We start from the raw sequence: 23,689 nt of genomic DNA, 5'->3' as shown, positions 1-23,689 counted from the left end.
AACCAGCTTAGTCTCGTGAATGTATGACCTCATAGTGAGTATTTCTCGTTTCTGCTATGATTGGCTTTCACTAACTAGATACTTTGAGTTTCAGTTGCTTTGAAAACGATACTACACTACTCGTCTACTGTATAATACTAGCGCTACCCACCATGCTCAGCGACAGCAAGTTAACATGGCGTCTATAGTAGCTGTTTTGACCAGGATCGTAGATATGCAAAACAAAAACATCAGAAGAGGATAGATGGCGATTACGTTTGTGTGGACGAAAACAGCATTTGAAAATTACAAGGAGACGATGTTTGCTTATGGTAGGCAGTAATAATTTCGGCAGAGCACTGAAACAAGGTAAGTCACAAATAATAATTTCGAGAAAGGCTTCTTTAGCCGTAGTGCTACAGCATAGCAAGCTACTGCAGAGCGGAAAGCTAACCTGTAACTTAGTTTAACTACAATATAAACATCATCGCAGTATTGTTACAGATCAGTAGGAAATTTCCACGTGCATGTATCACAGTAGATTGCTTTAAACCCCCGGCTACCCCGCTTGGCGGCACTAATTTTGTAAGCCGTATCTTCTTTGTAGCTGGCTATCTAACATAGCCCTCTATGAGCCAGTGGAAAGCAAGCTGACGACTTGATGCAACTGGCTAGCTAGACAGCAGTCTGAACGTATCGTGATGCTACTTTTAAAATCGAATGCACAAACTCTCGCGAACTTAAGCTCATAAACAGGAAATGTGTGTTAGGGGTTTTGCTACCAATCAAGGAATGTGGATGTGTCAACTTATAAGTCAGCCTTATGAAGCCCAAGTGATGTTGTCATTTCAGTGAGGTAGCTACTTCATTTAGCATGAATGTGGTCCCTCCTGACGAATAAGCGGAATATTCACCTGACACTTGGCTAAGCCCATTTAGAGCATAGAACATTTAACTGCTTGGAACTACTGTAAACAGTGGTTGTGAAACGAGCTGGCAGTATATTTGTAATGCTGCGGACCGCCACAACGATAGAGTGTTAGAGAGGTTTTATTGTTTGGGCCTAGAGATAGCATAGACCCGTGCTAGGCATTCAAGCAGAGTAATGTATACTTTATCTGGACATATTTGCCTTGTGGAATTAATAATGACTCAACCAGGCAGCAACATGTTAAACCCTTTCCGAGTCGGTTGTCCTTTCTCTGGTTATAATTGAGCTATAAAGTTTGCTGTTAGCTTAGCTCCGTGCCTTAATTGCATTGAGTTGAATTGTGTTTGCAGTTGTTATTGGACTTGCTTTGAATGTGAATCACCCATTGAAATGTAAAACATAGCGCACGCCCCACTGAAGTCTACATATGAGTTTGTCTGCAAGCCAACGGACCTAAGTCCGCGGAGGAGCCGTAAAGTTCGCGCTCATCAGCTTTTTCACTACTTTTAGTCATGCCGATACAGAGTTTTACTTAAATCTCAGTTTCTTTGGTTAATGCATAGTATTAATTCCTCACTGCACTTCATGATCTGACGATGTTTAACCCCCATTAGGTTCCACCTAGGCTGTTTTGAGCCTACCTGGAAATCCACAACGCATAGCCATTTGGCTAATTCTTCAGTCTTGGATAAAGAGACACAAAAAACATGGACGAATCCAAAAGTCCTCTTAAGTCAGTAAAGTCTTCTCACAGTGAGGTCAGAGGAGGCTCCGTTCCAACCTCAAAGCCCCAAAAAGATGCTTCTCCAATGAAGGAGAGCATCAAGACCTCTACCCGAAGTAAGGAGAACATCTCTAGGGCAAAAGAGGAGCACCAGGGCAGTCACGGCAGTGGCAGGACCCTGCCGACAGCTAATCCCCTGGACCAGGGCAGAGGTAAAGGCAGAGGTAGGCTGACTGGCAGAGCCAGATCTGGAGAGAGAAGCAAAGGGAAGGGGAACTCTCAGACTCACCAGGTGGTGGAGACAAACCAGACTGCCCAGGGGTCTTCCAGAGACAATGGAGCAGTGGCGGTTCCCAGAATACCAGAGGACAGCTCAACGCAGACCAAGCCTTCCAAGACAGCTACAGTAAAGGAGAAGTTAGCTGGTCAGTTGTGTATTTGCTTTCTTAACTATACGTGACAGACTGCAGTTTTAGTACATACCTGATATCTGTGTCAGTTTGTTAATGAAAAGGATCTCTGCCACAACATATGTAAGGATATAAAATGACATGGTGTCACATCTGAGAATATAATGGATTGATAGTAATGATGACTTGTTAGAGGTGCAAGTTTTTTGTTGTTAAACTGACTCTTGGCTTATATTGGATGATCAGGGTTCAGTGTTGTGGTCTTTTAATCTTAGTTTTGTGTAACCAGAATGCTTGTCATGTGATGGCAGGAGGTTGTGATCCAAGCGCAGACGCAGTGCGTTGTGGGATAGAGCCTGTAGATGAGGGTGGTATCACTGTTGATGACGGGGATCTGACCTCTGAACAGCAGCTGGGGTTAAAACAGGCAGAGGAGAGGCTGCGAAGAGACTACATTCACAGACTGGTTAAGGTAAGACTTCAGTCAATCAAAATAACCTATCCAAGGTTAACAACAAACCATGACTGCTCTGTCAGGCCTGAGGATGTTCTCCCTTGAATTTCATTGGCTGACATTTAACACAAGCTCCTTGTAATCATTGAGTTGAGAAATGCAGTTGCCCCAACTCGCTGATAACTAGATTTCCTTGCCGGTGTTTAAGTAGATAATAGGTAATTCAGTTGGATATCTCAAGACAAAAAATATTGCCATGGTTCTGGATAAGCCAGGAAGTGTTAGCAAGGACAGTTTCAGGAAGGCCTTGGAAAACGGACATGAAGAAAAGCACTTCATCTAGAGCAACACTGTGTGGGGCTAGCGTTAAGCCTGTGCACAGTTCGATTAAGTGTGGTTAAATATGCTATAGACTTTGTGTACAAGGTATCAAAATAGCAGATTAGTCCTCAGGGTTTAGGCTCAGAAATAATGTGTCCTCTCACTTTAGGTTACTGATGTTCATCAGTTTAGCAAACAACTAATTCAGTTGCTTAAATCTAATTAATTAATAAGATAGGGTGTAAATTTGGTATTTCTGTTTAATGAATAAGTGTAACTGCTAACCCCCCAGGAGCTTAAGAGAGCAAACGTATCTGAGGACAGCTACTGATAAGTCCATATCTTACAGTTGTTTACATATTCATGGTTCTTATGTCCAGGCTTTAAATGGAGTGATGTTTCAACATTGTCTTTGTGCATTGAGCAGCAGTCTCCAGAATATCCAAACTTCCAGTATCTATGCAAACTGTGCTCGGTGCATGTGGAGAACATCCAGGGAGCCCACAAACACATCAAAGAGAAGCGTCACAAGAAAAACATCATGGTGAGAAAGCACTGGTGTAATTTGTCTGTTGAAATCAGTAGCTTAAGGTACACTTGGTGAGCATTAAGTGTAATCATTGCAAGACAGAGGAAAACTGACTTGTGAATGGTCATGTTAATGGTTTTTTGAAAACTGAAGTTTGCACTTGTATGTTTTGTGACTGACTAGGAATTTGTAATAATTTAAAAAAAAAAAAAAAGGAGAATACTCTTCAGAAGACCCTAAGCAAACTTTTCGCACTCACTGTTTGGAAACATCTGTCAATTTTAATTTAAGAATAACTGTACTGCTTGTTCAGGTCATAATGTCTGTAGTTAAACACAGCAATATAAATGTCAGTTTTATATGTCCTTCGACAAGTCAACAGTTCAAAACCTTACACCTAAGACACACCTTATGTAATTCTACTACAGAGGTTTCTAGTTTTGTTTAAGGCTAAGCAAAAGTCAAACATACCATAATAAACATTTGATTGGCAGGTGCATTGCAAATGAGATGACCAAACCCAGTTTTCTCTGATACTAGGCAATTGTGACCTGATCATATTTAAAATATTTGATATAGTATTGAACCCAGATACACAGGCGTGTGATGGTTTTTGCACCAAAAGCGAAAACTGAGTAAACTGTAGTTCTTAGTGCAGTTCATGGTAAGTGTAGTGAACTGTGAATTTTTTTTTTTTTTTTTTTTTTTAATGCATGACACCTCAGGTCTTGTAGGTGATTTTGTTTTGTTTTTTTTCCTCTAAACGTGGCACCAAGTTACAGGGAGTACATATTTTTATTATTTGAGCGCATTCCACACTGTTTTTGGTTTTAATCATGAAGAGTAATGTCAGGCATAAGTTCAAGTCAGTACACTTTTTCGTTTAATTTCTCACTGTGAGAAAGTACATGCATCATGCTGATCATGCAGCACATGAATGCTTTAACTGTGTAGATGATTGCAACAGCTTTAATAGCAATGTTAGCCAACTAATGATTTTAAATAATTGTCATTACTCAGACCATAAATATTATAAGTTATATTAGAGTGTATGAACACACATTAATGAATACAGTAGATCTAAGCTCTTGGCTTCTGTAAGCGGGAACTTGTTTTTCTTACGCTGAAGTAGCCGTGCATCGATCTGAAAAAGGTCAGCGCAGCCAGTCGTCATTGTGTGGTCCTCAAGGGTTTGCAGTCATTGTGTTGATGAAGGGCCTTGAAAGACACTGATGTTTAGATTTCCTCCACTCATTGTTCAGGAGAAGAGTCTTAAAAAGAGTAATGTATTTGTAGTTGTTTGTAATGACTGTGTGTGTGTGTGTGTGTGTGTGTGTGTGTGTGTGTGAGAGTGCAGGAGAAGCAGGAGGAGAATGAGCTGAGGGCCCTGCCTGCTCCGTCAGCAGCCCAGCTCAGGGCTGTGGATGCGGCCGTCCTGAACGCGGCCCAGCAGCACGGCATTTCAGACAAGGACTTTGAGCAGCGACAGGCAGTGGTGCTCCGTATGGAGAAGATAATCAAAAAACATCTGCCAGGTAAACCAAGTAAACTTGGTAGGACTATAGAAGGTGCCAATTACAATGACCTCTACAGAGACTGGGTTTAAATAAACAGAAAATATTCTGTATGGCGGACTTGCTTGTGTGATGGATGGAACAGATAATCTTCCAAATAGATTTGTACTATCTGCTCTGCACACCATTGGGAATACAGACACAGTTATTAGACACTTCTAACTTCTTAATTCCCTCTAACAGTTCACACGTGACATTGTGCCCTGTTACATTCTGCATCATTTGAACCAGACAGAAACCGATTCTCAAACAACCTGTTTGCATTTTCTTGAAAAACCTGTTGTGTGTTTAAATTGAATCGACTTCTTTAAAAACTTGAGGAATGTTTTCAGGGAAGAATGCTGAGCCTTATTCATAGTTTAAAAGTCTGCTGATGTTTGGATGTTTTTGTCCTGTTTCTCTCTCTTTCTCACTAGACTGCTCTCTCCGTCTGTATGGCTCATGTCTTACCCGTTTTGCCTTTAAGACGAGTGATATAAACATTGATGTCACCTACCCCTCCAGTGTAAGTCTTTTCACCATAAATCTGTTCAAAGTAATCCAGGGTTTGAATCGAAGCTGCTCTGTAGATTTGCTGGGGGTTGGACCTTTCAGAGCTCCTCATTTTACAAGACACAGTGATAGGTTATTGTTGTTGTCATTCTCTGAGAGAGGGAGGGATAGCAGGCCCTTACAGACTAGAGGGAAATGGCAGCAAGTGGTATGCACTACAGTGAATTTAGGTGAACAAATCAGTATTGTTTAAGACAGTTTATATTAGACCTATGATACATTTGTGGCTAGGCCTTAGCAACCGTTCAAAGTGCGGATACAACAAATTACTTAGAACAACAGTTACTTAGAAAATGGAATTGTAGTAAAGTTTGATGTGTTCTCAAACATAACTGTTCGTTTTTAATTGAAAAGTGTTAGTTGTCATCATTTTTTCAACCTAAGAAGTGGGGGAAAAAATAGAGTAGGTTATATGTATTGCTTTATATTCCTTTTTTTATCTGTTTTGTTTCAAGGACTACAAGTCATTAAATACAGAATCAGGAATGTAGGCAACTCTGGCAGCTCTTTCACTAAATTGTCACAACTTTGAGAGTTTAAAGTTTATCTATTCATGCTTTTTTCTGTTGTACTATTTTTGCCTTTGGGGTATTAGCAAGTTTATGATTGCTCTTAGATTCATATTTTTGAATGAGGTGCATGCTTTGAATGCTTATATAATTTCATAAAAAGTAATGTCATCAGTGTGAATATTAGCTATTGCCCAGTCTCCTTTGGTAGCTGCCCCCCATACAAAAAATTCATTTCTTACTGTTGTTCTAACCAGTGGACCCTTTTTTTTTTTTTTTTTTTTTTTAAGAATGTGACACAACAACAGAAAGTAAAACACAGTAAATCTGTTACTGAACAGTAGCCAAAAAGCTCTGTTTATGGCATTATGCCTGCCACACTGTGGAGAAGTTGTACTGACCAGTAATTAGTCTTTTTCTGCCATGTAAGTGGCACCAGCAATGCTTACTCTTGCTGCCCTGGACACTTAGTATTCATCAAGTATTTACATTTTTCTATTATGCCAGAGATGTTTTAAATGCACACATTTTCATCCATGCCCAATGTGTGGATGATGGTGAGTTAATGAGTGTACTTCAGCCCAATAGCCTGAAGCCTTATGAGCTTTACATGACTTAAATAATACTGCTTTTGTGTTTCCAGATGACTCAACCAGATGTCCTGATACAAGTATTGGAAATCTTGAAAAACAGCGGTTAGTTTTGCCAGTTATAGATTTATGTTGTGGTTGAAACATCAAGATTTATGTTATAGATTTCTGTTGAGGTTAAAATATCAATGTAGAGTTTTGTGTATGTGTTTGTATGTGTTTGTTGGTGTGTGTATTTGTGTGTTTTGTGTTTTGAGTGTTTAAAGGCAGAAATTGCCCAAACCTCACAAGGGACAGTTTTGCCCTTCTGAGAGGTCTATTTAGCTTCTTATCTAGATCTCTTGTATAAGCAAAGAAAGTGAAAGTATGTATCTTGAGAGATGTTCAAAGGATTTTTTTTATGCTTTTCCATTTCAGAAGACTTCTCAGAGGTCGAGTCAGACTTCCATGCCAAAGTCCCAGTGGTGTTTTGCAGAGACAGTGCCAGGTCAGTGCTAATTTGTGGCAGAATTTTGGCTTTTTGCGGTCATGTGAAAATCTGTGGGTAGCTGAATGTTTTGAGTGACCTCAGGTGGTGGTCACTCCCTTTTCAAGCTCTGCTTTAAATGCAGAAGCCAACTGAAGTCAGTTTGATAGAAATAAGGGTTACACTCATTATACCTTTAGTGTAACAGTAATCTCAGAAATGCCTGGACTGTAATGTAATGGTCATAGTTTGTCTGATGTCCAAATTAAAAAGGCCCCATTTTGACCTAATCTGTATCTTCACCAAAAAAGATGATGTCCAGCAGTGAGCATGATACAACTTTTTGCCTTTACTTTGGCTTCACCTTTCTCTTGTTTACCTCCCCTCCTTTCACAGTGGACTGATGTGTAAAGTGAGTGCTGGGAATGAAATGGCATGCCTTACCACCAATCACCTTGCAGCACTGGCCAGATTGGAGCCCCGATTGGTTCCCCTGGTGCTTGCTTTCCGCTACTGGGCCAGAGTAAGACTGCCTGCACTTTTTTTTAAGTTGTTGGTGGTTTGTAGTCTTGGGGGAAAAACTTGTTTGAAAGCTAGCTGCTCGCTGTTCATTGAAATAAAATAAATTACCTTAAACTGTTTTCTTACATGATTGTGTGTGTGTGTGTGTGTGTGTGTGTGTGTGTGTGTGTGTGTGTGTGTGTGTGTATCTGCAGCTGTGCCACATTGACTGCCAGGCAGAGGGGGGCATCCCCTCTTATTCCTTCTCTTTGATGGTGATCTTCTTCCTGCAGCAGAGGAAAGAGTCTATCCTCCCAGTTTATCTGGGCCACTGGGTAGGTGAACTGAGTTGTGTGATTTGTGTGTGGAAACCAACACTAATTTCTGTAAATGGGGTCCAGACTGAATTCCTGTGACCTCGTTTAGATTGATATCCTGTGAGTTTGTTGAGATGGAATTCCTGTGTGTCAGTTCAGAGTAAATATTTCTGGCCATTTAAGGCCAAGACTGGCCAAACTGTGATCCGCAGGGTTTTATTTTGGCTACCGAGACCATAGACTGTTGCAGTTGGCCTGTCTAGTTATAGTGAGACACTAAACAAGCCAAGTGTTCCTACAGTAAGGATTTTCCATGCAGTATTCCACAGCTCCACAAGGGGGCTTAACACTTAACATTTAACAGTGAACTGCAAAGTTTACCAAACGTCTAATGCTGGGCGGTATGACTAAAATATGTGCCACGGTATTTTTTAAGATTCTGGCGTTTGTTTGGTTTTTTGCATTCCTGGACCTTTATATAGGTTTGTAGTGGCTTATCCTACTGCCAGGAGTAGTGAGAATATTAAAACATTTTAATTTAATCAAGTATGTAAAGAATGCTTTGATTGCTATAGGGTTTGCTTGGCCCCACAAAATGATACAATATATGAAGGAATCGGTATGCGTGGAACAGTTTCGGAATGTAAGCAATTTTTATTGTGCAAACTGCAATGTGGAATTGAACAGAATTTAAAATAGTAAATAGATATGCCAACAACTTTAACATTGCTTCCTTTTTAGAACAAAGTATTTTAAGATAGTTCTATAAACACTATAAACTGACCTAAAATGCTCAGTTTTTAAGTACTCACAGAGACATTTTTCAAGTAAGAAACAAGCTTAATATTAATTCACAATACGTTATCCTTCGTACCAAGGTATTCAAGTGTTAAAATGGCCGTTGATCAGTCACAATTCCCTTGGTCCTCCATTTTGCAAATAAAACATTCCAAATTTTAATGTGCATGACTTATCCTGCAAGGTACAGTATTCAAGCGTTCAAAAGGGCTATATTGCTCTTGGTTTTTCCATTAGAAAAATAAAAAAATCCACATCTAAACTCACAGTAATAATATCCTTAGATGCCAACATCTTTGTACATATGCAGGACGCATTATGAACATTACCAGCACAAATCACCCTGACAAATACAGGCTTTGGTAATTGAAGCTCGTCGAGACATTACAAACTTTGAGCCAGGAAAACCAGCCTGTCGACAGCATCTGGTTTCAGTGTGGACCTGTGTCAGGTGACTATTCACATTGGTGCTGAAAACCCTCTCACATGGGGCACTGGTGGCAGGAACACACAGATACTTCCTGGCTAGCTTTGCTACATGAGGGAAATGTACTTGGTGGCATTTCCACCACTCCACAGGGTTGGTGTCACCGTCAACCTCCACGGTCTGCAGGTAGCTTCTCGGCTCCGCTTCAATAGTCTTCTCTTCTGAGAGAGTTGCTCTGCTCTCGGCTGTGTTGCTGCTGCCCTGCTTAAAAGCTGGCCAAAGTCTTTTTTTCTTTTTACCTCAGGTTCAGCGGCTGCTGCTGCCAGAACCCTTGAGCGAGCTGATGAAGTGCCAGTGGTGTCTGCCTGCTGCTCTGTCAGCAGTGATTTGATCTCTTCTGCTGCTCTAGCTTTGATGTCATCCACATTTTCATTCTTGATGTAGGTAGTTTTGAAGCAGGGATCAAAAAGGGAAGCCATATCTAGCAGGTCATCTGTGCCAGGATCTGAGTACTTTTTCATTCAAGTAGGATAGAATGGTTGTCTTCATGTCCTGGGTCAGTTGAGAGCGGTTTCATTGAAGAGATGGAATACTGGCTTGAGGTATGAGATGCTAACATGACGTTCACCAGACGAGGCATCTGTGAACTCCTGAAGTGGGCTCAACACCTCCAGCACCTCCATGTCCTGCCAGCTGGGCACCAAGTGCCTTGTTTTCTTGTCAGCTTTCAACACCTGACGGAAGGCTCTCTCCTGCTCAGTCATTCTTTGGATCATCTTTTGTTGCGATCCCCACCTAGTAGGCGTCTCTGTTGTGAGCTGGTGCTTTGGCAGGCCCAGTTCAGCCTGAGCAATGGCCAGGTCCCTCTTCCTTTTCCAGGAGTACGAGAAGGCACCAATGCTATGCAGGCATCTTTTACACATCTCTCTGTAAAAACAACAAACACAATGTTCAGTTTGTACTTTTTTGCTATTACAGAAATATTGTAGCCTGCTAATTCAAACATTAATGAAAACACCATCCATTTTTGAAAACATCACAATCTTAAATATTTATTACTATTAGACCATTAATAGTAGAATTACTTCAAAAAAACAAATTGTGTAATTAATACAGATATACACATGTACCTATGGCAAGGTGAAGCCTATGTCCAAAGCATTGGAGTGTTCTCTAATCATTCAGCTGGTCCACCTTCACGATGTTGGTCCCACTGTCAGTTGTTAGGGCCACCTGTCTCTCCTGTCCCAGACCCCGGGATTCAAGGGCCGCTCTCAAGCCTTGTTTAGTTATTTCTCCGGTGTGGTCATCCAGGAAATACAATGTTTGCAAACAGTGGTTGAGAAACTCGCAGTCACCACTGATGAAAGTCACCCTTATGCTGAGGCATGGTTCCATTGTGCGACTTGACCACAGGTCTGTTGTTCCGCTTCCAGCTTGCTTCGGTGTTGTTGGTATAATATTGGGCTAGCAATTTGGCTGAAGTACTTTCGCTCTGGTAAAACATACCCCGAATCCAGCGTTTTAATCATTGCTCTGAACCCATCTTTCTTGACTGCCTGTAGCAGGACCACGTCCTTGCATAGGTGGATTGTTACTGCGTTCTCTCCATTGCTTGCTTTTCCTGTTATATGCAGTGCCTGAAGAAAATGCCTCTTCAAGCGATGTCTGACCCTTCACTGTTTCACTGGCGCTACTAGTTGACGGCCTCAAATTCAACAACCGTAATTGCACACACTCCTGGTATTCCAATACGTTTTCTGCTGAGACGATGGTGTAAGTTCCTAGTGTTAACCACCAGTTGCAGCAACAGTGGCTCGACAAACTTTGAAACATATAGCCTTTTGGTCTGGGTGGATTTTATAAAACCAAAAAAACTGCAGACACAGCGCCTCTCTTGGGCACAAGTTTTTCTGGTACATCTCTGGTCTGACTTTCTTCATCCTCCATCTCTGTTTTCTGTTCTTTAATCTACCGTTGCCACAGAGCCTCTCCCAGCTGTTAACAGACCGTTATTCTACCTGACTGGGCTGAACCGGTATACCGCCCAGCACTGCAAACTTCTATTGGTCCTTTGTTCAAAATGATGACCTTGTCTGAAATTGTAAAAATGGAGTGATGCCTTCGAAGTCTCTGGTGCACGGATAAGTGCAGTTTGCAAGAGATAATGAATTTTTTTTTTTTTAAACAGCAGTTTGTCTTGTCTACAAGCAATTTGTGCCTGCCTTGACAGAATACAGATATGCCAACTCTCATTTAAGCTATTAGGAGAAATGTGAAAGTGCAAGGCTAATTACCTGAAAGCTAACTTGTCAATGCAACCAAGCACTTTTTTTGGGACTGCACACATTCAGGACAGTGCTACCAAAACTAGTTACAATGGGTTTGATACATGTTGGTGTTATTTATTGGGCTACAATTTGATATATACAATTTTTGGGAATTATGTGTACTATAAATAAAGAAATTATGCCTCTGATTCTAGACACCATACTAATCACAATATTTATTTTAATCTTCTTAAAATATGTTATGCCATTTACCCATACTACTCTACATCCCTCATAATCACAGAACTCACACCTATCACAATGTGGGTATACCATTTCACTTAACCTTGGCCTTTAACTCATTCTCACTTTTGGCTCATACAGCCCCCCTGGTTTAGACTGATTTACAGTGGGTTATTTTACACTGAATTGCGGTGGGTTGGTTTATGCTGATTTCCTGTGGGCGGATTTAGAGTTATGGTCAGTTCCATTTCAATCCATCAAACTGAGGAAAAGAGTACACTTTTAAGTCATTTGGCCAACTGTAAACCAACCACTGTCTTCCATGAATATTTTTAAACATTTTTAAACCCAAAATTACCTAACACAATGTATTAAGCTATAGCAATAGATTAGTTGGTAGGGACATATCGATATACATGCATAGATATAATTCTTCTCTCTTTGTATATTTTGCATTGTTACCATCAGGTGATCTGCTGTATTTGATTTTTGTTTCTTGTATTTCCCATCCTCAATTAAGCCATTAATGAACTGTTTGAACAGGTTGAAGGCTTTGACGTGAAGCAGGTGGATGAGTACCACCTGACTGGGTTGGTGTCAGATGTTTTTGTGGGCTGGGAGCACAGACTGCCCAGTGCATCCGAAGGACGAGGAGGAGAGAACAAAGCCAAGCCTGAGCCCAAGATGCCAGTGGGGAACAGGATTAAAAATACACAGGGCAGGGTGAGAACTAACACTGACTCCATTACCTTAGCAGACTAGATTAAAAAAATATATGGATGACTAAACATGAGAACAATAGGAATAGGACCAAAGGTACTGTTGTGCAAAAATTGTAATATTAGTGCATTTGAAATACTTGCATTCATATGTTTTTTTGTTTGTTTGTTTTTCCACTTTCTGTGCTGAAGTACAGAAAGTGTATATACAGAATTTGATTAATTTGAATAATTTACAATGAAAATGGGTAGAGAAAGCAAGGTCCTGATCTCAGAAGAAAAGTCCAATGCACTCTCACAAAATTATTGTGAGTTTTAGAAAAGGAGCATTAAAAACGTAGACAGTTGCTTTTGTTTTTCACCCATCTCGCTGTAACTCTCCATTTGTGATATTCCATAAAGAGAAAGGCTTATTCGCACTGAGTGAAATTTTGCCTTGGATGTTTTTTCTTCTAGAATGAGGTTCCTTGCTTTCTCTTAGATCATTGTGGCAGCCAGTCATTCCCCGACTAGCTGATCTCAAGGGCTTTTTCTCTTTGATACTGTCTAACTGTGATGTTTTCCTGTGCTGTTGTCAACTGCTGGTATGGCCAGGCACGACTGACCTTTGAGCACAGGAGGGAGGCCTCCTTGGGACAGCTGTGGTTAGAGCTTCTGCGATTCTACACGCTGGAATTTGCTCTGGAAGAGCATATCATAAGTATTCGCCTTCGAGAGCTTCTCCCCCGAGAAGTTAAAAACTGGCCACGCCGCAGACTGGCCATTGAAGGTGAGGGACAGTGACCTCTAACAAGTAGCGAGACCAAGCGAGGTAGCTTTCCTATATATGATAAGGCTAGATGACAACAGGCCTCTCAGTGGTCATTGTATCCAAGCCTTTATGGTGCAATCATATAACTTGGAACTCCATAAAGTTGCTTTATGGAGTAAGTTGTTTAAAATATCTTTGCATTAATGCTGTGACCCAGTGTATCTTATCACATAGGCAAAATCAACAGTTTGATCACTGTGTCATGTGCTGGTTTTGCTGTGTCCACAGACCCTTTTGCCCTGAAGAGGAACGTAGCCCGCAGCCTCAACAGCCAGATGGTCTTTGAGTACATCCAGGAGCGTTTCCGCACTGCCTACAAATACTTTGCCTGTCCACAGAGCAGGAAGGCAGCAGGTTCCTGCCTTAACAAACCCTGCAAGAGAACCCAATGTGAGCCCAAACCCAACAGAAGGGAGAAGGGGACAATCCAAGAGGGGGGACAGAAGAATGAGGGAGGGCGAAGTGCGGAGGACAAGAACAAGGGCGTGGCTGAAGGCACGGAGGGCGGAAGTGGTGAGGATGAGGAGGGCATAGATGTGGGCCTGGGGGATGAAGAGGAGCTGAGCTCTGGATTCATGAGTCTAATGATTGGCGAGAGAGGGGTAGATCCTGTTCATGATGTGGGGCAGGAGGGAACCACCTCACAGGAGGCATCATCACCCGTCGCACCCGCTTCCCCTCAGAATGGCCTGCTGGACAGTGAAGATGAGGAGGAAGGTGACGATGATGATGAAGATGATGAGGGACAGGAGCCCGAGGTACAAAGCGATATTGCACCAGAGGATCTGCACTATATCTTCGACAGGATGATTTTCACAGGTGGAAAGGTAAGCACACCATGTCTGTGCTATACAGTTAGCTTACAACATGTTTAATGTGTGTGCCTGCCTCATGTTTGTGCCCTTCAAAGGGACAAAATGTTCAACTCTATCAGTATTAAGACCCCTAACTCATGCAATATAGTCAACTTTAGTATGTGTGCAGAGCTAGATAGACATCGACAGCAAGCTGTCAGCAGACGCTGGGCGACTGACACTTAATACTGTTTGTTTTCTATAGTAGGAAAATGACTTTGACTGCTTAGCTATACTGTAAAGACTTTTGAGGTTCCTTCTCTTTCTGCAGTGCTTGCTTTGTGTCATCACCTCATAACGGCTTTGTGTATTGTCAGCCAACATCAGAGAAATGTTTGTGCCCAACACAAGCTAGTCAAAAAACATTGCTTAAATTGTTTGGGAAACTCAAATTAACAGTTTTTAGCTAGCAGAGTTTACTGATGGTTTTGATTTAAATAATTCTGAGGTTTATGATGTCATAGGAATTTGGAACTCAGAGCTTGTACACGTCCAATGATGTGCTAATGTTTGGCATTATAACAGAAACCTTAGTACCGCAAGAAACAAAACACGCATCTAACTTCATACCACTGCAATTAACGCTGAATCCATTTCTCTCCATCCTATCTTTCGTCACAGCCTCCTACTGTAGTCTGCAGTATATGCAAAAGGGACGGTCACCTGAAAGACGAGTGCCCTGAAGATTTTAAGAAGATTGAGTTGAAGCCACTGCCACCGATGACGGAACGCTTTCGGGACATCCTTGACAACCTATGTAAACTCTGCTACCGTAAGTGCCGCACTAACCCTCCGCTGGCCGTGCATTTTTGAACGTATGTTTGAATGTGGTTGTCTTTAAAGCTGTCATTGTTAAATTGCACATGGCTTTCAGGATTCATCTCAGGACCTGAGAGGGATTTAGAAGCTGTTAAATTTAGATGGTAAACTTACCTTGTCACTGCTTTGTACAAAAGGGCAGTTAAAAAAATTAAGAAGGGTTTAGGTGTTCTATATTTAAACTGTTGAACAAAAGTTATAAGAATTATTCCTCCCTACCTCTCTCTCTCTCTCTCTCTCTCTCCCTGTGTAGACGAGCTGTCTCCATCACTCATGGAGCAGCAGAAGCGGGAGCAGATCTTGGCTGGGCTGGAAAGGTTCATTCGAAAGGAGTATAACGGTATGAGAAATGTCCAGGAACCTATCTAGTTTCATGCACACTATAAATAAATGAACCTGGCGTACAACGTTTCATATTCCATACATGTGTCCATATTGCTTCGATGAGGAAAAAGTTCACTTGTTGAACAACGTGGTCAAACATTCTTACCCCTCAGAGAAAGCACAACTCTGCCTGTTTGGCTCCTCCAAGAATGGCTTTGGTTTCCGTGACAGTGATCTGGACATCTGCATGACACTGGAAGGCCATGACACAGCAGAGGTACCACAGCCACAGAGATCTTTTCCATGTCCAGCCTCTCCTAGCTCTATATCAGTAACCTATTCACTTATACCAGTGTGTAACCTGTCCTCCTCCAGAAGGAAAACAGGACTTAAGTTGCAGGCCTGGAGTGTGAAGGCTTGTTTGAAGGGCATCTCCTAAAATGCAGGGTTGGCTTCTTCCGGCAGCTTGCTGCATTCAAACCTCCATTCTTCTTTCATTCTCTCCATTTGTTTTTGTTGACTTGTTCTCTCTCATAACAGAAACTGAACTGTAAGGAGATCATTGAAGGGTTGGCTAAGGTACTGAAGAAACACACGGGTATGTACGTGCTCATTAGGACATTAATGCATTCAAAACACTGTTGAGAGATTAGGCAGTTTACCCTTCATTTGTTTCTCTGATTCCCTGTCAGGCCTGAGGAACATTTTGCCTATAACGACTGCTAAAGTGCCTATTGTCAAGTTTGAACACAAACAGAGTGGACTAGAAGGAGATATTAGCCTCTACAACACCCTGGTAAGATGCAGTCTTTCCTCTCCCTCTCTCTCCTTACCTTTTTCTCTCTGTCACACACTTTTTCTCTTTCACTCTCTCTATTTCTTTTCAGCGTGGCCTCTCTCTAATGCTTGTTCTGTCTCACTTTTGTGTTTGGTCTGAGACTCTGTTGACATGTCAGAATATACTTTTGTCTATTGCCCATTAGGCTCAACACAATACCAGGATGCTGGCCACCTATGCTGCTATAGACCCCCGAGTTCAGTATCTCGGATATACCATGAAAGTGTTTGCTAAGGTGAGACTGAACCACACGTACACACGATCTCCCGTGTCACTGCTGAGAATGTTCAGAAGCAGCTGTGTTAGTAAATAAACATAACCAGCATTGAAGCAGATTAAATGAGTGCTGTGTTATTTTTGAGGAGAGAGAGAAAGAGAGCGAGAGAGAGAGAGAGAGAGATGAATGGCATTGAGTTCTTGTGGTGTATGTGTGTTGTCCTCTACAGCGTTGTGACATCGGCGATGCATCCAGAGGGAGCTTGTCCTCCTACGCCTACATTCTCATGGTGCTGTACTTTCTACAACAGAGACAGCCTCCTGTTATCCCTGTCCTCCAGGAGGTACTGCTGGATCACACACACACACACACACACGCATATTACTGCTGATCCGTCTCGCCTTTCCTCACAAATTCACTCTCCCTCTCGCGCGCATCCTAAGCATGCTTATGGCATTTAAGCACATCTCCTTGTATTCGGCAGAAGGTGTTTCTTTGTTGCTGTCTCTCCGCTAGGTGTTTTGTTGTTCTGGTCTATTTTAGATATTTGATGGAAAGACAGTTCCACAGAGGATGGTGGATGGCTGGAATGCATTTTTCTTTGATGACCTTGACGAGTTGGTGAGTTTAATGAGTGTTTCGGTGTGAGGAGTTGTATCTGATGAAGCAGTCAGTTCCTTCGTTTGACCTTGGAGATGTAAATGCAAGTACAGTCAGTGAATCTATGTTTCCATGTGCTCAGTACAACTTTGAGTTATAGTGGAGCCCCCACACCCTCTCCTCCCCTCTCTCCCCATAGCGACGCCGATCTCCTGAGCTCTGTCAGAACCACGAGACAGTTGGGGAGTTGTGGCTTGGCTTGCTTCGCTTCTATACTGAGGAGTTTGACTTTAAGGAGCATGTGATCAGCATCCGGCAGCGCAAACGCCTCACCACCTTCGAGAAACAGTGGACCTCCAAGTGTATCGCCATCGAAGGTGACACACTCCTGCAATCTCATTAAAAGTCATGTTTCTTCACCAGACCTCTGATCAACCAAAAATGGAAGTTTGTCTTTAAAAATGAACTGATAAAGGCTGTTAAAAGTTTAAGACCTGTTGTTGTCCCTTTAAGAATGTCAAAGATGCACAGTTAGAGTGAAGGCATGTCTGGTCATACAAAACTTCATTTTAGACTGGCTTTGAATAAAATCTCTTCAGTGGTAAGAAATACATTTTTCTTCAAGCTTCTGAAATGTACTTTATGCTTTTACCTCCTTCCCTTACAACAGATCCGTTCGACTTAAACCACAACCTTGGTGCAGGAGTTTCACGAAAAAGTAAGCAATTCACTACTTCATCATATTGTCATTTTCATTTAATATATCTATTTTATTTTATTTTATTTTAAAATAGTGTTAAAAGAGCAGTTGTGAATAAGGCTGAAATAAATATTTGTAACGGTGTTTGGATCTTGATCATTTCCGAACTCCAGCCATAGTAAAATTCTGTCCTCCTTTCCTTTTCTTCCTCTCTTTCTTTTCTCTTGTTGTATCACCTTCCTTTGCTGTTCCATCCATCCATTCCACCTCCTTTCCCTCAATCTCTCTCTTTCTCTTTCTCTGTATCCTCATGTCCCACAGTGACTAATTTCATAATGAAGGCCTTCATTAATGGAAGGAAGCTCTTTGGGACACCTTTCTACCCTCAGCCAGGATTGGAGGCGGTGAGTACTCAAATTCACAACATCAGGTTTTTTAGTGGGAAAAGAGGGAGGTTTTGGTACAACAATCCTTGTGTTTTAAATGTATTGAGAAGGATAACTCTTTATTTCTTTTTTTCTTGCAAAATTAGTAAACATGTAATTGTCCCTAATTCTCTTTCTGTAGGAGTACTTCTTTGACTCTAAGGTGCTGACTGATGGTGAATTGGCCCCCAACGACCGGTGCTGCCGTATCTGTGGGAAGATTGGCCACTATATGAAGGACTGTCCAAAGAGACGCAGGTCACTCTTTCCAAATGCCAAACCCATACCAGCTTTCCATCTGAAGTGATCTGAATGCTTTCTGCCCTCACAGCACACGCACGGACACGCAGAAACACTCAAACTCACGCACATGCTATCTCCCAGTCAGGACAGCATCACACGTAGAATGTGTGTGTTCAGTGTGTCTGTGCTGTTGACTGAGTCTGCCTGTGTGTTCTCTGGGTTTCCTCAGGATGAAGAAGAAGGAAAATGAAAAGGATGAGGAAGTGAAGGAAGAGGAGAGGGAGCCGAGAGAGAGGCGCTGTTTCCAATGTGGGGATGCTGGCCACGTGCGCCGCGACTGTCCCGAATACCGCCACCTCCGTCAGAGAGCCTCTGCCTGCCCAGGTACACACACACACACACACACTCTCTCTCTCTCTCCCTATTCCTAACCCACCATCTCTGTCTCTGCGGTCTGTAAGACAGTGTAAGAGTGTGAGAGTAGGCTCAGAGCCATTAGGCCGTATTCTGTATAGGCGCTTTCGCACCGGAGGAACTTTTCCATAGTTCTTAGAACTGTTGGAGAAAGTACCCCCTTTTTCGCGTGTTCGCACTGCAGGAACTTAGAACGATCATAGTTCTTAGAACGCCGTTTTGAGGGGTTTTTTTTAAGCTCCTACTTCAGGGTAGGTACTTTCGCAGCGCAGTAGGAACCTTGTGACGTAGGTGTACAGCCATTGGTCCAGACACAGGTATACGATGATTGCAACCGCCATTTTTAAAGATCCGTGCAAAATATAACGTTTTAGAACGTATTTCATTTAGCTTTTGATATTCATGTCTCAAAATGTCTGGAATTGTAGGAGGGGTCACATAGTTTTTGTTTTATTTTACCGGTATTTTATATCCCCCAACAATGACCATTTTGCAACGTCCATTGTATATTTGTACATTGAAGAGGTAGCGTACACTCCGCTTCGGTAGGTGCTTGTGTGTCCGCTTGTGTGGCTGTGATCCGCATTTTAACCTAAAATAAGAATGTGTTTATCCAGCTTACGATTTTAGGGCTGCGGCGGGGAAAAAGGAAAAAAAAAAAAACACGATGCCGCGAGCAAGGGTCAGGCACAAGCGCTATGCTAGCACCCGAAAAGTACTATGCCCATCAAGTCATTCACTGCTACTGCGGTGGTAAATGCATAAATGCATTGGGAAATTATTTTTTCCATTGGACTGGGTCTATCGCCATACAGTTTTATTTTCGTTAATGAGAAGGCAGTTATAAGTTATCTTATGTGCAATCAATATTTCTGTCATTCAAATTCAATAAAACTCATTGTGTATACTGTAGTCTAGTTTGTCGATTTCTTTTGCCGCAGTAATGGTTCTTTTTTTCCTTTTGGAGGTATTTAAAAGGTCTTAAAAGTCATTAAATTTGGACTTCAAAATGTGCAGCTATCCTGGTTAGTCGTAAACAACAGCTCTTAGCTGCTATACCGTCGGCCGGCTTACGTCACTTCAGCGTTCCTACTGGCGGTGCGAAAGCAAACAGAAAAAAGGCCCTAGAACGAATGTAGTTCTAGGGGAAGCTCCACAGGGGGTAGTTCATATCGAATTACACCCTAGAACTGTTCGGTGCGAAAGCGCCTTATGTCCCCAGCTCTGCTGAAGTCACACATGGAGTTATATGCAAAAGTCTGTCAATGTGGATCACATGTATCACATATAAACACAGGTGAACATACACATCTTTTTCCACTTATTCACGACTCCATTTCCAAAATGTGTATGAACTACTCAGTAGATTTTGAAGGTGTGTTCACAAAAGTGTGTGTTTGCTTGTTGCTATGTTATACATGCTTAAGATGTTTTCAGCTATTACGGCATCTTGTGGAAGTTCTCAGACATATGATACGAAACAAATGACAGTTTTGCCCCTTATGGCCATGGGAAAAGTTCATCACTGCATCTCTTTGGCACAGCTGCTGCAGGCCTGCCAAAGTTGGTCTTCTACATTATGAACAGTAGAGGGCAGTATTTTATCTCTGACTCTTTGTCCACTGTTCCTGCAGTTCCTCATATGGTTCGGGCCATGGTGAGCTCCCAATCCATCCCCATCCCTCAGAGTGGTGTGGCCCAGGAGCACTCAGGGCGAACCAGGCAGCCTTCTGAATGTGTAAGTGTCCATGAGATCATATCCATTTTATTGTTGATGCGTAGCTGTGCAGCTATATTAATCACTTCTCTCCCTCTCTCTCTCGCTCTCTCCCTCTTTCTCTGCCTTTCTCTCTCCCTCCCCTTTGCTCCCTCTGTGCAGTCTGATACTCGTCAGACACCTCCTTTCTCTCCCCAGCCAGTGGCCTTCAGTCAGGGCTCCTCACAGTCATCCGTCTCCCCATCTCAGTCCTCCTCATCTCAGGGCAAAGCCCCCACCGGACCCTCCAAACAGCCCCAGGTCCAGCTGCCTCTTTTCGGCTTCCCCCACACCCAGTTCCCCCACGCTCACCACCACCCCCACACCCACCCTGGCCTCTCTGCCCTTGGTATCCTGTCCTCCCAAGCCCAGGGCGTCCAGCTGGCACCCACCTCCTGGCCAATCCACGGCCCGGTGCTCCAAGCTCCCAGTGCCAGTGTCACTTCCTCTGCCCAGCACCCTTCCCCGCCAGGCATTAAGTTCCCACTGCATTCAGCCAGTGGCAACGGAGGAGGAGGAGGCGTTTCTTCCTCCCCTTCCTCCTCGGTCAGCCAGTCCTCACCCATGAACCTGAATGACCCCAGCATCATTTTCGCTCAGCCTGCAGCAGCAGGGCGGGCGCCAGGCAGAGACGGCCATCACTGGCACCACAACCATCAGCACAACCCTGGGGCACTGGTGGGCAATGGTGCAGTAGGGAAGTCAGGTACACTTTGGGTGATCACTTATTGTGTGTTTATGTCTGTGTGTGTGTGTGTGAGACTTGTTTTGTGTGTGCAGGCTTTACACTTTATCAGAAAGTTGATTGACAGACTGCTGACTGAACACATGACTAATTTACTACTCCCACTTAGAGTGTGCTGATGTACACAGGTGAACTTAGTGTTTCATTAAAGCCCTGTTTTCAGATGGGGTAATAATTTGTTATGACATTTGAAGGTGAGATTGTAAATGTGTGATGTTTATTTTTGTATGTGAATTTAACACTCTCTTGAAAGGATTAAAGCTTTGAGAATAATCCAATCCAATCATTTTTAGTTATTATTATCAGGACTCAAAAGGTTGTTTTTATTTTAAAGATATAAAAATATCAAATGCACAAGAAAAGATTAATTGACGTAATAATAAAATCAACAGGTTAAATCAACAGGTAATGAGAAAAGAAAGGTTATCTTAATGGAATTTTTAATGGTGTTTGTTGTTTTAGGGGTGTGTGTGTGTGTGTGTGTGTGTGTGTGTGTGCGCGCGCTCAGGTAAGTGTCACAAATGAAGGCGGGACTTAAAGGTGATTTCTCATCCTGTCCACTGAGCCTAGAAGTACACCCAACATAGCTTTTCAAGTCAAATGTATTATTTTCTTCAAACACTCTTTTACATGTGTTTATTTCTTCATTAAGATTGTTTGCACTGATTATGGAGTAATGGCACTGTGGTAAGGGAAGTGGCTTAGTAACCAATGAATTGTGTGTTCAGACATACAGGCTTACTGCCAGCGGCCAAGGTCTCTCCAAAGCTGTGTCATACCTGACATAGATATATTAGTTTAAGTTGCTCTAGATCAGGGGTGGGCAAATCCGGTCCTGGAGGGCCATGGTCCTGCTGTTTTTCTTGTCAACCAACTAAATACAGTCTCTGATTGGCTGAAGAGCATGCACACCTGTTTTTCAAAGTGAAAATCAACAGGTAGCTAAGAGGTGAAAACAAAAACCGAGCAGGACACCAGCCCTCCAGGACCGGATTTGCCCACCCCTGATCTAGATAAAAGTGTCAACTAAATGAACAAAATGATGATTGTCCAATGACCTGTGTCTTCCCCCTGTCTGTTCTCAGAGCCGGGTTTTCATGGCCAGTTTGGCAGTGTAAGTCAAGGATCTCGTTCCTGGGATCACAGCAACAACGCTCACTACACCCTGTCACCCTCATGGTCCTATCGCATGCCCCAGAACTACCTGCAACAGGGCAACGGGGGCTTCCAGCACAACAAGCCTTACATCTCCCAGGGTTAGTGCATTGCCCCCACCACACTGTGTGTGTGTGTCTGTGTGTTTGTGGGAATATTGAAATGCTCCATGCTTAGATAAGGGACAGTTTTGTGTGAGGTGTGTGTGTGTGTAGGCCCTTTCGCACACTAGACCTCGAACATTGTCAGGTGAATATTTATGGCAGTTCTGACGGATACACCCTTTCACACTTGTACACCATTCTTGGAAACTTGCTGGGACAGGCGTGTTCACATGCGACAATGCTGGAGGGGCAGATGAGAAGTCTAAATAACGTGGTGAAGGATGCTTTGTTTTGAACAAAATGGCAAGCAAACAAATTCAATAAAGTGTCAGTTCGCTGGCGAAGTTATTAATTTACAACCTGTTCTGTAAACACAGTACTGGGTTCACTGGTATCGCTAGCTGATTTAAATCTCCATGCTTAACTAGCTATGAATAAGTTACAGGGAAAATAAGTCACGAAAAATGTTTGGCAGTTTTACACCATTATTTGCACTTTTCTAAAAAAGTTCCCAAGCTTTGCTCATTGGAACTGATGGAACATTTACAGATACAGCTGCATGTGTGAAAGGGAGTTGTGAAACTATGTTTGTATGTTTATTGTACAGCAGTGCTCTCTGGTCATGTTTTGTCCTTTGGAATGCTAAATGGCTGTTCCCTTTTTTTTTCCCTCCCAGGTTCAGTTATGACCAATCAACATTTTCCTCTCCTTCAACCTGGACGGCACCACAATCTCAATTTTATCCAGCAGAAAAAATGAAGTCTGAAGGTGTTTTTTTTTTTGGAAATTACAGCCTAAGGTCCTTAATGAAACAAACAAAAAAAAGTAACTTTGCCTCTGTTCATGAGACTTTTTAAAATGAATTTTATCATTTTGTACAGTTTTTACGTTTTCTGCGTCATCACATGATTTGTGATACAAATGTCAAATATTTTAATACCCCCATTTTTACGGGGTTCAAAAGTGTTTTTATTTTATGTGTAAAGTAAGGATTTAAAATTTATTCTCTTTATTTTTATTAGCTGTATTCATATTTTGCGTGCATCAGGACAAAAAGGCTTTTAATAGAAAACTTCTTTTAAAAACAGGCTTACCACCCCACACAACAATTATGTAGTGCCAAAAATTTCCTTTAGTTAAGACAAAAAAAAAAAAAAAAGAACCAAATCAAGAAAAAAAGTCCCTCCAAAAATAAAGTAAAGACCAACCAGTTTGAGTTTGTGTGCTTGTTTTTATTTTTATTTTCTCATTTTGTCTCATGTTTTGATATTGCAGAGTTTTCAAATTAAAATGAAAAAAGAAAATATCTCTCTATCATGAAAAAAATGAGATATAGTGCAGTTTTCTGCAGCAACACCACAAGCCGATGA

The 23,689-nt window shown here is 42.1% G+C and overlaps 1 protein-coding gene across 1 annotated transcript; it reads left to right on the top strand.

Moving 5' to 3' along the window:
* Positions 1–187: 187 nt before the first annotated feature.
* Positions 188–23,459, top strand: tut4 (terminal uridylyl transferase 4). Its single transcript, XM_030785963.1, has 30 exons — positions 188–348; positions 1,525–2,059; positions 2,356–2,516; positions 3,247–3,363; positions 4,706–4,883; positions 5,339–5,427; positions 6,627–6,678; positions 6,991–7,060; positions 7,436–7,562; positions 7,756–7,875; positions 12,139–12,318; positions 12,909–13,083; positions 13,354–13,952; positions 14,601–14,751; positions 15,052–15,138; positions 15,296–15,399; positions 15,663–15,720; positions 15,815–15,918; positions 16,106–16,195; positions 16,407–16,520; positions 16,721–16,798; positions 16,977–17,154; positions 17,448–17,495; positions 17,799–17,881; positions 18,045–18,160; positions 18,375–18,529; positions 20,194–20,297; positions 20,439–21,021; positions 22,146–22,316; positions 22,996–23,459. Exons 2-30 carry the CDS (start codon positions 1,618–1,620, stop codon positions 23,076–23,078), a joined length of 4,617 nt encoding a protein of 1,538 aa, XP_030641823.1. The 5' UTR covers positions 188–348; positions 1,525–1,617; the 3' UTR covers positions 23,079–23,459.
* The last annotated feature ends 230 nt before the right edge of the window (positions 23,460–23,689 follow it).

The sequence above is a fragment of the Chanos chanos genome, chromosome 10 (genome assembly GCF_902362185.1).
Source record: "Chanos chanos chromosome 10, fChaCha1.1, whole genome shotgun sequence".
NCBI classification, from domain to species: Eukaryota; Metazoa; Chordata; class Actinopteri; order Gonorynchiformes; family Chanidae; genus Chanos; species Chanos chanos.
Note: the sequence above shows the minus strand (reverse complement) of the source record. Positions and strands in the feature narration are given on the sequence as shown.

What these genes read in the sequence shown, in the direction of transcription:
- tut4 (XM_030785963.1), top strand. Translation starts at nt 1,618, where the DNA reads ATGGACGAATCCAAAAGTCCTCTTAAGTCAGTAAAGTCTTCTCACAGT. An exon ending in CAAGTGTATCGCCATCGAAG is followed by an intron (nt 17,155 to 17,447) that starts GTGACACACTCC and finishes CCCTTACAACAG; the next exon opens with ATCCGTTCGACTTAAACCAC. An exon ending in CCAGGCAGCCTTCTGAATGT is followed by an intron (nt 20,298 to 20,438) that starts GTAAGTGTCCAT and finishes CCCTCTGTGCAG; the next exon opens with TCTGATACTCGTCAGACACC.